Raw genomic sequence first — 15,551 nt, 5'->3', positions numbered from 1 at the left:
TCATAAGTGGTCAATTAAGTCCGTGAGTGCAAAGCTGCACTTCTGCATATCTGGGTGTTCCTTTGCTTGTGTTCAGAAACACACTGAAAACAAACAAAACGTACAGTAACTGTTGGATTCCTTTCTACATTCCAGCAGGTGTTCAGCATCAGTATCTACAGAGGTGCAGGCGTACTTCACTGGAAGTTACATAGCTCTGAAAACTAATGACACAAACAATGCAAATGAAACGCACGACGCAGTACACAGAAAGTCAATCTGCTTACTAGGAAAGAAGCCGGCCTGCTCCAAATGAATGCTATGGAAGTGACAACAGGTTGTTTGTTTTTTGTTATTTCACTTCCTTCTTTGGTGTCACCTCTGTAAAGCCTGCGTTACCATCGGTAAGACAGCCAGTGTTAAAAGCACCCAGAATCAGGACATTATGGCGCAGAAATTGTTGTACATGATGAATCCAGAGTCCAGTGATATATAAGGAATATACGTATGTAATTCAGCTGCTGGTGTCACTACTGCCTTTAGATACAGTAGCCACTCACTTCCTTTGCTGTTTTTTTTTCTTTCTTTTCCTAGCTGACTCTACCAGTCCAACTGGCTGCCTTCCTGCTCTCTTTCCCATGGTTAGCATGCCTCGGCACAACCTGTTGTTCAGTACTTGGCAGCGACTGAGTCAGATTTTCAGGTTTGTCGTTTGACGGTATCTTGCTGCACTCATACGTACACAGCACACGCGTGATGCAAGCACGCTGTCGTCACTGCACAAAATGATTGAATGTGGACCGGCGACACGTAGTTTGACCGGCGTGTCAGAGTAAAATATTCATGCATGGCTGAATTAACTTTTACTGCATCTTAAACCTTTGTATATACAGTAGCTGTTTGTCGTAATGAGGCATTATGAGCTTTTGGATTGATTTTAGATCGTTAGCAGCTTTACAATGACTTTTTTTGTGTGTATCTGTAACAAATAAAAATAAACTAGTTGAAACATTCAAAAGTGGGCCCAACAGTGACGGTGGCTGATGTGATTTTAACTGAACTGAAAGCAAACTTATCTGCGTTTGGTTGCCATGGAGAACTTTGTTGTTTTTAATTGGCAGAAAGTCAACCATATCACAGACAGAAACAAAAAGAGATGCAGGCAATACCTCACGCGGTGCCGGTCATAGTTCCCATATCTCTCAACAGCATCATTTAGTTTTCTACACACATTCTCCTCATGTTTCCCTGTTTCTGTGGAAACTCTCTGTATACTTCCACCCCCTCCACCACACCCCACCCCGTCCCCTGAAGAGTCACTGCAGTGCTTCATCAAGCGAGTTTATAGGGCAGATCTGTATCTAATAATGCACCTGTGGATGTTTTCTTTGTACGGCTGAAGTTAATGATCAACTTTCAGTGACAGTATCTGTGTTATTGTGAAGAGGAAAAGCAGATAGAAAAGATACAGGGCAGAGTTATCCGGCATCGATGTTAAATAATAACTATTATATGGTGAGTAATACAACAGCTATTGTTTAAAGAGACCATAGATTGATTCCAGCATCTTAAAGGTGAGCTTTTTATTGAGGGGAATTACAATAACAACAACATAAGGACACATTCCAGCCCCAAGTAACACAATAGAGCTACAAAACTACTTAATATGTCTGTGGATAAAAAGAAACTACACAGATTTGTATACACATTTACACAGGTAGGGGCACGTGGACAAATAGAATAAATAATAAAAATAAATAAATAAATAAAAAGTGTGAAATTAAAAAAATAAATAAATCCTAGATTAATAAATACAAATTTAAAAAATACCCTCTAAATATAATATCCTTGTAGTTGGGCAGCGTTGTCAAGGAATTGTGGTCATTTATAAAAGTCCTCCATTTCTGATGAAAATTGAAGAACTCCTTTGAATCTTCAGGTAGGTTATAACGTCTCCGAGTCAAAAGGAGATAGATGAAACACTGACTTTCTGCTCTGTTACTCTGTTGTCACAATTATCAGCAACGTATTCATGAGTTTACTTAACTGAAAACGCATACGCATTCGTGTCATTCGCATTAATGTTCAATTGTGCATGGGCGCCGGAAGGATCTCTGACAGAGGGCTTTGTTGCAGAGAGAGGAAATAACTCCGCAGAGTTTCGACCGGGGTTTGTCACACAGGAGGGGAGGGAATCCCCCGTCATGCAGGCACACATTCCTGATGCCACAGCGATAACTTTCGCTCTAACTTTGGAGGAGGGAGAGGAAAAAGTGTTCCCCGATGCCTCCCTCCTCTCTCTCTCCGTTTCTCGGTCTTCCCTTGCTGGCACGGCCCCTCACAGAAACCATCCACCCAGGGATTCCCAGGTCAGAGAAACTGCTCGTCACATTGAGGAGATGCCAATGACACTTTGAAACTTGGCCTTCACACAAATGAAAGTTTGAGAGTGAACGATCATTCAGCTTGTGCTGAATATTGACTATGATAATGTTAAAAATATAATGTGTATGACCTCAACTGTAATTTTAATAAAAAACCTTGTCATTGAATGGTTATTTAACATATCTTGTATCAAATACAATGTATATGTAGCATGTACATATTGTACATGGTTGATATCCAGCTGTAGCCTAAGGACATTCCATGACAATGTGTTCCCTGTGTACTTAATGATTCACTCACTCTTGGACTTAGCTGCTATAAATACTACTATTAAATACCTTTCATAGTTTATAAACCAGTAATTGCTGATGCTTTAAAGATCAGTCACAGGGCATTAACAGAAACAATCTTTTTGTGAAAAGGTACATGCTGCACCTTTTGATGAGGGAAGCACCTCCTATCACTTTTGTGCAGGTCATCTGAGAAACCAAAACACTGCCAATAGGTGTGAGGAATAACTTCATCATTTGTTTTTTGTTTGTTTTGTTTCGTTTGCAGTCATTTGATTGGATGTTTCTTAGCGGCTGGTACTGGGAAGGGCCTGTCCTTCCAAAGCAACACACACATTGGTCTGATTATGCCTATAAGAAAATATTTAAAGAGGTTTAATGTGCAGTTTCTGCTAAAAGAGGCCGTGCCACCTTTTGAATGTTCCAGGAATGGTAAGTGATCTGCACTTAAGTAGTGCTCCTCTCCCTTGTGGTACTCAAAGCTCTCTGCAGAGACTCCTTCACATACCAGTGACAGGGCAGAGGGCGCCATGCAAGGTGCTCAGCTGCCACTGGGAGACATTTTTTTGTTCAACGTCTTGTCCAGAGACACTTTAGCCGGCCTCCAGTTGGCCAACCAACCCTGCAATTAGTGGAAAAGCCACCTAAGCCTCAGCCGTGCATTAAGGACTCATGGAGTGTCAGACTGAGGATGAGGGTAGCATGTATTAAAATTCTGAACAGGAATAATAATACAGCACGGATTTAAGTGAGGTCATTAATGTATGGGTAAATGTGTCAAGTGCACATTTTCATTCTAAAGGAAAGACTTATTGTACTGAGCCACATTATTAAATACTGTATTATTACATCATTTACATTAGTGGATGGACATGTGAGTAGAATCCTACCCTTATATCTGGTCAAAGGGGAGTATGTTACATTAGATACGTCTTTACTGTTAATCAATAACAATGCACAGTGTTCGGTTCCTTCTCTGTAAGGCAGAGATGCCTGAAAACTGTTGAATACATGACTAAATGTCATCACGTAATCATTCATTTATAACATATCAGCGAATTTCCCCATGCAGCAGCTTCTGTAGTGAGTTTGCCAATGAAACAGAAGTATTTTTTTTTTAAATATTTTTTAGACAGTGGTGCCCCACAAGATATATTACCTTACTACCTAATTTTGTAATAACGCTATACAACAGCTCACGTCATATTCACATATTATTTTGCACAACTTGCACTGCATCTACATTTATTTATTCATACTCCTGAATAGCGCATATCTCATTTTGTATTTCGCATCTGTCACCTCCTGCTAAGAGTGCCATTGTTATCACAATTAAGCTGTAGCTTTTATAATCCAATAAAATAGTAAATGAAAGACATCAGACAGGCACAGAAAAAAACAAAACAAAGAAAACGTGAACCTTTAAATAACCCGACTACAGAGTTGTAAAGTACAGCGGAAGGTGACGCATCCGGAAGGAACACCTGAGACAAGCACCCCATCAGATGAAACTGGCGCCAGGCCAAACTCCTTCCCCCCCAGTTAATGTGAACTTTGCAACAGCGACAATTACACCTTCAGTGCAGTAATGTCATCACAGGAGACATGTGACCTCGTCCTGTCGCATGCGTTCACCTCATAACTTTTAAAAACCAAAAGACTGAACTGCCACCGCGCTGCTGAGCGCAGTCTATTTTGATCGCCGGCTATTAATACCATTAACGAACTCAATAGACGTATCACATCCCGTTCCACTGCTTTGTGCGAAAAAATTGGAACATAATTTGGTGTGGGTTGGGTCCCGGTGATACAAAGGACTCTCTCTCCTTTTTTTGTTTTCTGTTACCGAAGAAGCTCACGCTCCCATGGGGTATGTTGCCACGCAACTGCAGGCCCATCCTACCAGCTTCACCTGAGAGGCGCTCACGTGACACGCTCCGAGCTTTCAACCAATCAGGAGCGGGGACAGGTGCTCGGAGTCGAGAGTTTCGGAGGCGGAAACCTGCTGGTTCGGTAGAAGAAAGCCGCTCCTTATAAATTTCTCAGGCCGTTTGAACTTTCCTCAACAAGTGGTGCAGAAGAAGAGTAGAGACATTTGACAAGAGCGACATAAAACGTATAAGACGCTCTGCAGGTGGTAGATGTGAGGAAACTCGTGCGTACAATGGACACTTCATCGACCCTGTGAGGGACTAGTGTCAGGGGTTGACCCGAGTGTCCCACAACTGAAGAGGAAGAAGAAGAAGACATCGAGGGCTGTGGATACAACACAACCAGGGACAGCCAAAAACACATTTACACTTAGGTTAGTGTCGTTTTAAGTGCATCTCAGGTAAGTTTACCTGAAAGCCTTTTTTGTGTGCGTGTGTTTGTATGTGTGTTTGTGTGTGTGCACGCGTTTGTGTGGATTGTTCACCTGTGAATCACGGCAAGAGTTTGCACTTCTGTTCCCACGACTCATTAAACCAGTTTTACAGACGAGCTGAACATGGTTACACGGGTTATTCTCAGGATTATTGGGCAACATGTTACCTCCCGTATGGGAAGTGAGACCAAAAAACAAATCTGTCTGGAGGAAAATGAAAATGCATTGAATTTTGACAGGGCAAATGATATTTAATGCAGTGATTATAGCTGTGGAACATAAATCACCTCCACAAGAATGCGCGTCTTGCTGAAGGCAGTGCGTCTCGAATTATGTTAAGTTGATTATCAGAGCATGAACAGGTTGAAACAACAATCAGGCAAATTACTGGTGAAGGATGACAACGTATCAACAGCTGATGAATGAGTGATGCCATCTGTCTCTCGTCACAGATTCCTCCCTCCACGTAAAGATGACGGAACGGACCCCGTGGTGGAAGGTGTTCCTGACAAAGAAAAAGACCGGCTCCGTCAGGGATGTAGGCTCACCAAACCACTTTGGCCCTGACTTTGACCCTTTTGCACAACATCAAGAAAAGCAAAAGGACCCCAAGGCCTATGGCAACCAGTCCCTTTCCCAGCAACAGTCCAGCAAGAGCTCCAACCTCCTCAGCGATGACACCTTCGACGACTCCCAACTGGAGTCGGTCTTTGACGAGAGGTCGTGTCGCAGGAACATGAACGTGTCACGCTCGGGCCGCTTTAAAGTGAAGCAGAGGGGCCGCTCAAGTCTCCCCATACAGGAGAAAGAGACAGAGAACACTGCGCCCCCGAAAGAGGACGCGCGATGACGACGAGGGGGAGAAGGGAGGAGATCACAGACTGCTCTGCAAAGATGCTTGATTTAAGTATATGAAGAAGCCTCGTTCTCATGAGGCAAGACGTCTGCTGTGTTTGTTATGATGGTGATTATGAAGGTGACAGGCATTCAAGTTTTGGCCCAGTACCGCAGATTATGTGGTACAAGACGTGGTGTTTTGGACATTTCTTGATGGACTCGTGTCAGAAGGCCACTGCATGAAGTAACATTAAATTGGGTGTTTGATGGTTAGTGAACCAACAATATTCCACAATCAAAAGAAGACATATGGAGTGAGCCCTTACATCGCCCCACAGAATCCCTATTTTCATTGATTGGACAGCACATAAAGTGACATAGCAGCCCTCAAAGAAAAGCACCAATTACCATTTTCTTTCATAGTGCTCAAGATATGTGGTATTTTTCCGGAAATTCTTGCTTAGAAATGTTTACATTGTGTCTGCAATAAGAATAATATATGTTTAATAATGAAGGATGAGTGTAACGCAACTTTTACAATGCTTTTACAACGATTTTGATTCTAAAGGGTTAGAAGGATATTTATGAAGGTGTAACTGATTCCATGGTATGTTTGGACAAATAAGAAGTGAGCAGCTTTTGGTCAGATACAAAACACTTGCCGGCAAAATGCTTAAAGTGTTCAGATGAAGGATGGCATGCATTTTGTACGAATGTCGCTGAAATAATAAGCTAATGTTGTAATAACCAAGTGTATGAGAAATTGATGTGTAGCTAAGGAAGCGACGAAGTTTTGGGGCTGCTCTGTATTGGGTCACCTGTGAACACGTACATGGAGGCAATGTGTGAGAAATAAATCTGGTGTCTGCCACTGAATATGTGCGTGTGCTTAAAGTCAACAGTAAAACAATATCTTAGAAGGTAAAGTTTAGTTTGTGCACCTCATGGGTATAAAAACAACAGTTCAACAATAGTGCGCAGACGGAGGCACAGAAAAGTGTCATCTGTGTAGAAAAAAAGAGCAAAACACACAATGTGCAGAAGAATCGTGTTAGTGGTTTTGGCACCAAACAAGGCAATTACAATGAATTATTTCCAGTTAGGGGTTATATATAGAGCGTGTGACAAACCCAAGGTTGAATTGTGCTGACGGCTAAAGGGAGGAGTACGCCTGTGTCGCTGCATTCCTTTGCCACTGTTGAGAGTCGTGTGTCTGACCTTGTGCACCGTCTTACATGAAAAGAGTTGAACTCATGCAAGTTCAAAATCACAACAGGATATTCGATACATTAAGCTAATTAACTGTAGTGCAATGTACTTACGTCACAGCAGCTCTTTAATATAGGAGCACCAGTTAAAAGTTTCTGTGGAGTTCACCAACGAGAGGGGCCTGTAATGCCGCATTTTCAACACAAGAGGGCCACTATGTGCTGCCATCATGCAGCTGGAAAATGGAACTGAACAAAAATACAAACACTGTTTAAGTTCTGGTATGAAAGTCACTGCCATCGTTTGCCTATAAGCCAGAACCTGTTCTTACGTAATGATTATCTTAACTTAAGGCATCTTCTTCACGACTACTGTTAGTCGATGACAGTAAGCAGCGTAGCTGTCCTTCCTTCCCATCTCTCTGTCCATTGGTCCCGTGCTGATTGTGGGGCGGTAAGGTGTGGCTTTCGCCGTGAGCCTCCTGGAGGGCGCTCACATGCGCAAAACCCCAAACAGCCTCAAGTCCGTGACTCGTGGTGCGCGTCTTCAGCGTCTCCACTGTGCGCAGAGAAGCGGAGTAACATGAAAAGTGCCTGGAACTTTTCTGGGTGTTTACAGGAGCTCCACAAATATCAGCTGTTGACAGTTCCTAAGTCTGATAAGTGGTGCCCTCATTTGACCAAAAATAACTTGGAGACTTTTTTTTTTTTTTTCTGAAGCTATGAGAGCTGCGTGCTGCGCTCCATCCCACTGAAGCTTTCTCTGCGAGCAGGTGGAGCCCAGGTATTTTCTGAAGGTAAGGTAGTTTCTCTAGTGATTAGGCTTCTGTGTGTGACAGGTGGATAGTTCTGTTTGGGACTGTGCTGAAAAATATGCAAAAGCAGCTTGTGCGTGATGTACTTGTCTAAGCATCTGTATCGGGGCTAAGTCTCATGTCTGGGTGGGACAGAACCCTGTCACGCCTGTGCACAAACACGGATAAGTCCTTAAACCTAGTTTTGTGGATGTTGGCTGTTTTGTGTACTTTTTAGGTTTGCTGTCTGTCACAATTACAGTTGGGAATTGAATGTAGGTGACAGTGAAAATGAGATCGAAGCACCAATTTTTCATGTCTCTCACCAAGAAATTGTGGACGTCCCCTGTTTACACTGCTGCAGTTGCCAGCTCCACCTGCATGTGTATGTCACAACGGCTCTTCTGTTCCTCATAAAGAACTAAGTGCACCAGGAGTCAAAGAAAAACAACAACTGGCGTGAGAGGTGCGCTTCCACTGTCCCACCTGTTCCTCAAGGCCTCACCAGTGTCCAGCTTTGCCCCTTTAAAGATCTAAGCTGGCGGTGTCACAGAGGCTGCTTGACACAGATATGGAGATAGAAATAGCAACGGGGCACAGTCTGCCAGTTGCGAAGATTGGAAGCATGAAGTGTCAATGCACCCAACAGGCGAGATGTGTGCGGCTCCGACACAAGCAGGCTCTGTTCTGTGTTTTATTAAATTTCTAAGGAGGAGCATGTGCAAATTCCTCAGAGTATACCGAAAACCTCAGGGTGTTCCCGTTCCTTCAGTCACGGAAGACAACTTGTGGGAAATTTACGGTGTCAAGGGGGTGGGCGGGGGTCTCAGTGTCTGACACCGTGAACCATTTACTAGCTGACTTGCCATCAGTATGTGCAGGCTGAAACGTGATGACGTGAGCGGTTCCTGGATAGTTGCTGTAGTGGACATTTGGCAGTGTTTTGATTACCGAAACAGCTGCTCTTGAAGATTTCCTGTAGATAGTTAACTGTCCAGTGCAACTTGGATAAAAAGAACAATGTGTTGGCACACTGCAGTGTGTTCCTCTGGACTTTCCTAAATTTCCTTTCAGTTACGGCACTGAAGACCTTTGGTCATTGAGTGACTAAAGGGTAGGGGTCCATTACTCTTCACACAACACGGACCATTGTTCCTGTCCCGAGTCGTGCCCCGGGGCATTGTGGGAAGAAGAGCAGCAGGGGCGGGTGGGCATGTGTCAGATTTCTCCGGAGAGGATGGAGTACTCTCTGGTTCCTGTTTTGTGCTGTGTGGTGGTGAAAGCTCTTCCTGTTCAGGGGAGAGGCTAGGAGGTCATCGAACGCGGCCCCTTCACACAGTAGCAGCTTCTGATGAGGAGGGAAGAAGGATCAGCTGGATGCTGACAAGCAGCTACGAGAAGGGTGGCAACTGGGCTCCCATTAACAGGGCGTGCTTTGTCTTCTGCAGGTATCTGAGGCGTAGGCATGCCAGCCCCCCCTCCTCCACCCCCGCCTCCCCCAGCCCCCCCTCCACCACCGCCACCCACGGTCGTCCTGCCACAGGTGAGACCGTGCGCTCTCGTTCATGTAACCGTAAACAGTCCATTGCGTCCTCCTCGGTGACCATCAGCCAAACACCTGGCGGTTATCTGCATTATTGATAGAGTTGTTACACACACACACACACACACATAAAACACACACACACACACAGGAGCAGATCTCAGTAGCAGAAGAGTGTTATGTTTCAACCACAGGCTCACAGTGTTCTCATGTTAAATGAGCGGCTGCAGCCACAGGCAAACACTACAGAGAGATGGCTCTTTGGAGATAGAAATAATCTTTTTTTTTTGCTTTTTTTGCAGGTTTTATTTATTGTTTGTTAAGGAGTTACTACAAAGTTGATGTCAGTGATGCAGTATGAGTTGAGCCTTTCCACACAAACAATTACGTTAATTTCTGAGTAGCTACATAGTCTGCCGTGTCAGTAAAATGTGACCACTAGATTTCAAAGCCGGCAGTGATGTCTTCATGTTTCTTGTTCTACGGTGTCGTTCAGTCTGTACCTAAACCGATAAATAACTTATGAAACACTGACTCACATAAAGGTTGCGCATTTGAGTGAGTTTTGCTACACAAATGATTTAAGCAAGTTGCAAGAATTTGGTGGTGAACGTATATTTGTTGTTGTTGTTTAAGTTTCGTTCTCTCTGTGACAGTGTCCAGTGGAGCCACCTAAAGTCCCGTCTGGTGGCGGTGGTGGAGGAGGCGGAAGGAATGCCCTGCTGGCCGACATCCAGAAGGGAGCCAAGCTCAGGAAAGTGGCCCAGGTCAACGACCGCAGTGCCCCCGTCGTCGATAGTAAGTCCAAAACACTCCTCTTCCTCTAGAATGAACATATGAACGCTAAATGTGTCATTGGCTCAGCCACTCTCATAGAACGGGTTTGTGTTTGTACAGTAGTTTGAAATGTGAGAGCGTGATAGTGAAAAAGACAAAAGTGAGGGGCGAGGGAGGGTAGTGGACACTGATTGTTTAGTTTACTGGGAGGATGTTGTGTTTCTTTGGGTTATATTTGAACATGTACACACTTTACAGGCCAGTATGCACTTCAGGAAGGAATGCCGTAGAGCAGATAATGATGCAGGCAGAGCAGGAAACTACTACACAATAGCCGAGGACAGACGGCTTAAGTTGTTTCAAGTTAACGATTTTTAACAGCAATGATAACATAATGTCAGATCTTTGTATTTTAACTTCAGTTTATTGACAGTATTGAAAAGGTTCAGTTTTCTTTCCATGTGAAACAGCCAATTAAAACAGGATGGAGAGCTCAAACAAGTTACTGTAGATCGCTGAAATGGTGACAGTGCCTGTATCAATATTTAGTGATGTGTTCTTCCAGTGAGTCAGTCTCCACTTACATGTGTCAACTTACACTTACAGTGTTACAGTATATGTAACAAGCTCAGACACTTTACTAGTATTAGAACGTTATGCTCAGTATCATGAACTACCATTCTTGTGATTAATAAATACGTAAAACAAACCAGTTTCTGATGTGGCTAAATGGTCACTAACTAGAAATCGACCAATATGGATTTTTTAGGGTCGATACATGCTGCTGATTTTTCTGAGTCAATATTTGGAGCCAATACTGCTTTTTCTTCCTCCATTTACATGATAAAAATGACACAGCTATAACAAATGTTACAAGTTTCAATTTATCCAAAAGCATAAACATTTATTGAACTCAAAGAAATCTAGGGTCAGAGATCTTTCTTTGGTAGCCATTTTAAAATAAATAAATAACCAAAAGAAAATCTTTTTCTTTTCAACTTAACTCTTATTTTTAGGGGTGCCCAACATGCTTATGAGTACAAGCATTTTCCAGCTTCCAAATGCACGCAGTCTGTTAGTAGGGGAGGGGCAATGTATTGGCTGCATGTGTCTGCAGTGTCTTCAGCAGCACAGGGCTGCCTGTGGATGCTCCTGTCAAAAAAATATATGTGTGTATTGGCGAACGCACCTGCATATCGGCCGACCCTATATACGGGCTGTCTGATATATTGGTCGACCTTTACCACTAATGCCATTGAACTACTGTTGCTGTTGAACTGTACTTCATGTGTGCATATGGTGTTTCCCAGAGCCCAAAGGAAACAGTGGAGATATTTCTGGAAATGGAGGCGCTTCTCAGGGCTCATCAGGTGGGATGGCACCTGTAGGACCCTCTTTGAGTGGTCTATTTGCTGGAGGGTTCCCCACTCTGAGGCCCATCGGACAAAGAGACTTAGCAGGCAAGACTCCAGGTAGGTGAATGACGTCGTGTATTCTCAGTTTTCCTTTGTGATATTTTGACCATTAAATGACTCCCGTTGTTTTCAGTGTCTCGGTCGAGCTCATCAGCCTCCATGAAGCCGCTGTGGAATCCGCCCTCGTCGGCCGACTCCAGCAGCCTACCTGAGCCTCACAGGACGGCAGAGAGCCACCGTCCACTCCCTCCCTCCTCCTCTGCTCCCCCCTCCCCATCTCACGGCAGCAAGCACTCACCCCCTTTTCCTGCTTCCTCCCCGCCTCCGCCGCCGCCTGCGCCTCCCTCTGCTCCCCCGCCGCCTCCCCCACCTCAGGCCTTCCAGGACCGACCCGCCAGCAGGCCTCCCCCTCTCCCCTCGTGCCCTCCACCTCCACCTCCATCGCAGGTCACCAAGCCCACGTGGCTCCCCATCCAGCACTCTCACCACACCTCCTTCTCCCAGCCCTCGACTCCTCCTCCTCCTCCTCCTCCACCACTGCCTCCACCTTTCCAACCTTCAACTGTCCCGGGGGACCGTTCCTCAGGCTGCTTCTATCCTCCGCCTCCCTCTGCAGTTTATTCTGAACCCTCTCGGTTCCCCATTCCGCGCGACAGCCCATTGGGACCTCCTCCCCCGCCTCCTCCTCCGCCTCTCCCAGCTTCCTTCACCCCGAGCTGCCCATCCACCCTTCCTCCACCGCCACCAAAGGTGCCCCCAGTGCCTTCCCCAGCCATGCGCTCTCTACCTCCCTCATACCCCTGCAACGCTCCCACTCGACGCCCACCAGCTGTGCCCAGAAGTGCAGGTAGGTGAAAAACACACAGATGCAGAAATGCACTTATCTCGTTGTTGGAGAACTGTGTTTTTCTGCGTCTGGAACTTCCAGCAAAGTATAGGCTGGAGACCAACTTTTACACATTGTCATTAAAAGCAACACAGTGTGTGTTGCGTAACTCACAATTTTTGTGACTTGCATAACGCTCTGCTTTTTCTCAGGGATAAAGTTGCTACCAGTTTACTTTAGAGAGTTGCATATCAGATTAGATTTGACCTTTTATATTCTCTTGCTGATGTCTGACTCCTCCCGGCAACAGGTGTGGGTCGGCTGGCTCCTCCTCCAGCTCCTCCGGCACGTTCCCCGACCACGGAGCTGTCCACCCGCATTCCTCCCCCGCCACCACCTCCCCCGCTGCCCCCATCCATTCTCAGGAATGGGCACCTGCACAGCTTGGGTAAGGCAGATTTAACATTAACTTGATGCGACAAATGTGAGCATGCCCCCCTGCCTGTGGCTTTATTAAAAGGTGACGGTATTTCTCTGGTCAGTAATTTTTGAGAAGGAGTGGATGTTTGAGTAGAGAAGGGAATGTTTCTCATTACTGGAAAATAACATGTGTATGTATTATCTAGTTCATCTCAATGACCCAGTGTTCTGAATGAAGGGAACATAGAACTTTATTGTTGTGTCTAAATGTCCCTGCAGCGTTTCTCACGGGTGGATAATGGGCTTGAGCTGGTTGACAGTGCTGCATGTAACTAGCGTGCACATAGAGACAGTTTAGAGGTTTAGAGTGTAACCCAGGATATTTTCTGTTACTACAGTTTAGTAATGTTTCCTCAGTTCTTCACTTGCAGCCAGTCAACAGATGGACAGATGAGCTGGGCTGAAAGAGCCCAAGTTTTATTATTGCTCATTATTAACTCATTGTTATTGCATCAGATGATTCTTTGGAAGTTGAGCTGGAGTGAAGATAAAACTTTGACCTAAAACCTAAAAAATGGAAACAAACTTGAAGCTTGCTATATCCGCCTTTACTCCCGCAGATGACTTTGAGTCCAAGTTCCAGTTCCACCCCATAGAAGACTTGCCCCCACCCGATGAATTCAAGCCTTTCCCTCGGATCTACCCCAGCAAAGAAAACAGAGGTGGCCGCCCTGTAATTGTTTCTCGTCTTCGTTGAGGACTCTGCTGACATCCTTAGAGCTGTCTTCTAAATATTCTTTCACTTTTCTCTCTCTTACAGTAAATGCTAAACCGCCTGGGATCAGGACACACCTCAGATGAGTCATGTTATCACTCTTCACTCCCGGACACACGGCGAAAAGGAAAATACTCAGTCTTCAGAAACACAACCACTATGGACGACCGTGGACAGAGGCTTTGTGTGTATGTTGTTTGTGTTCACCGTGTTTGTGTGTGTGTTTATGAATATATGCAAGCGTCAGACAGTTGTCTCGCCTTATTCTGACTGTGTGACCTCTGACCTTTTACAGTGTGGAATGTTTTGAATGTGTGTGAGGAGGAGGACTCTCCCTACTCGTACTCATGAGCTACATACAGACTCCACACACATACGCTCAGTGTCTTCCATCAAGTATATTTAATGTGACTCCTGACACAGATCACCACATTTCCAGCACATCATTATCCATGTACAGTATATAATGCTCATTAGAGAGTTTTGCCTCTACAGTGGCATTATGAAAGTCTGCGTTTAACCCAGATGCCTTTGCACAGTTTAAAGATAGAAACCCCATTTAAAACAAGACAATCCTCTTATATTATTTTATATAGTTATATGTTGTACTCTATGTTGGAAGTTCTTTGTCGGCTGGTGAGCATCAAGTGGCTGAAAAGTCAGTGAAATCAAGTGTTTTTCTGGTAGCTATGTCCTTGCACTGCAGGATAGACTAACCTTTTGTGTTCATAAATCATTGTACATGTAGTATTATGGTGCTCTCCTGTGTTAATGTGATTTTTTTATGATATTATTGTTGGCTTACTGATGGATAATAAAATGAGGTATGTCCTTTAATTTCCTCTACGTGTTAACCAACACTAACACCTGTGAAAACAGTGCCACCTGCTGGTTCAATGTGCACCCACCAAAAAAAAGGATCATTGTGTAAAACATTGCTGTATTTGTCACATTGATTTTGAAACAGAAAAACATAACCAACATATATACACATCTGGCTCAAAAGTCATGTGCTTCCTTAGTTTAGTCTTTTGTCAGCTTACACGAGAAAAGTTACCCCAGAGCAATAGAAACAGGATGGTTGAGATTCTGGGCTTTCCTGGTTTAAGACTCAAACAATATCTCAAAACTAGGAGAGGACATTGCTGCTGTGCCAAGAACAAAAAACAACAAAGAAAAAACAAACAACAGAACCGATCAGTATCACGCTATTACATGATAACTTATTATCACAGTTAGGTTGCAGTGAAACGGAAGTGCATTGCTGCCACACCAGAAAACAAACAGATCAGTATCACGTTTCAATGTGCTAACTCTGGCGGATAAGTTCTTCAGGCGAAGGTGACATCACAATATGTTGAGTGGATTGTGCTGCGGATTAAGGGAGATGTCTGAAATTCAGGCGCCAAAGGGACGGCTTAACTCTCCACGTCGTCGAGTATCACTTTGCCATTATGGCAGATTGATTGAGATAACTGGAAGAAGGAAAAGGCGCAGTCTAACCTGGAGTCACCGTCAGATCATGTAGACCAAAACAACAAAGAGGCTGTCACTCACTGTCCATGTGAGGCGGTAAAGCATGAAATGCACTTAATATTATCAGGGCTCTCAAGTTTTGAATTTAGTTTTGTTTTTTTTGAGTAGGTTAAGGGTTAAGCGTGTTCAAAGATAATCTTCTGGTCTATTTCACTTTGTCAGGCAGCTCCAATTTAAGTGATTTCTTGATTGAGACCAAGTGTGGCAGTAATCAGGCCTGGGCGTGGCTCGAGAAATTGAACTCAGGTGTGATTAACCATAGTTACGCTTTAACAGTTTTTCACACATGTAGGTTTGGATTTAGTTTTCACTTAATAATAACAACCTTCATTTAAAACTGCATCTTGTCTTTACTTGTGTTATCTTTGACTTATATCCAAATTGGTTTGATAATATCAATC

At 44.2% G+C, this 15,551-nt stretch overlaps 2 protein-coding genes across 3 annotated transcripts; both read left to right on the top strand.

The window, feature by feature from the left end:
* Positions 1–4,646: 4,646 nt before the first annotated feature.
* On the top strand, positions 4,647–6,732 carry LOC125020120 (proline-rich protein 15). 2 transcript variants are annotated; one of them, XM_047605410.1, is made up of 2 exons: positions 4,647–4,959; positions 5,472–6,732. In XM_047605410.1, the coding sequence occupies exon 2, from the start codon at positions 5,492–5,494 to the stop codon at positions 5,867–5,869; it is 378 nt and encodes a 125-aa protein (XP_047461366.1). In that variant the 5' UTR covers positions 4,647–4,959; positions 5,472–5,491; the 3' UTR covers positions 5,870–6,732. The 2 variants fall into 2 exon arrangements, with proteins under 2 accessions (XP_047461366.1, XP_047461365.1); XM_047605409.1 differs by having other exon boundaries at positions 4,651–4,986.
* A 144-nt stretch (positions 6,733–6,876) lies between these two features.
* Positions 6,877–14,451, top strand: wipf3 (WAS/WASL interacting protein family member 3). The gene is made up of 8 exons (XM_047605362.1): positions 6,877–7,861; positions 9,307–9,401; positions 10,058–10,199; positions 11,489–11,650; positions 11,727–12,440; positions 12,730–12,867; positions 13,460–13,561; positions 13,660–14,451. The coding sequence occupies exons 2-8, from the start codon at positions 9,324–9,326 to the stop codon at positions 13,698–13,700; spliced, it is 1,377 nt and encodes a 458-aa protein (XP_047461318.1). The 5' UTR covers positions 6,877–7,861; positions 9,307–9,323; the 3' UTR covers positions 13,701–14,451.
* The last annotated feature ends 1,100 nt before the right edge of the window (positions 14,452–15,551 follow it).

The sequence above is a fragment of the Mugil cephalus genome, chromosome 14 (genome assembly GCF_022458985.1).
Source record: "Mugil cephalus isolate CIBA_MC_2020 chromosome 14, CIBA_Mcephalus_1.1, whole genome shotgun sequence".
Lineage (NCBI taxonomy): Eukaryota > Metazoa > Chordata > Actinopteri > Mugiliformes > Mugilidae > Mugil > Mugil cephalus.
Note: the sequence above shows the minus strand (reverse complement) of the source record. Positions and strands in the feature narration are given on the sequence as shown.

Bases quoted from the DNA above. Each gene is read 5' to 3' on its own strand.
- wipf3 (XM_047605362.1), top strand. From the start codon at position 9,324: ATGCCAGCCCCCCCTCCTCCACCCCCGCCTCCCCCAGCCCCCCCTCCA. The intron at 9,402-10,057 runs GTGAGACCGTGC...TCTCTGTGACAG, and splicing joins CCACGGTCGTCCTGCCACAG to TGTCCAGTGGAGCCACCTAA. The intron at 12,868-13,459 runs GTAAGGCAGATT...TTACTCCCGCAG, and splicing joins TGGGCACCTGCACAGCTTGG to ATGACTTTGAGTCCAAGTTC.
- LOC125020120 (XM_047605410.1), top strand. From the start codon at position 5,492: ATGACGGAACGGACCCCGTGGTGGAAGGTGTTCCTGACAAAGAAAAAG.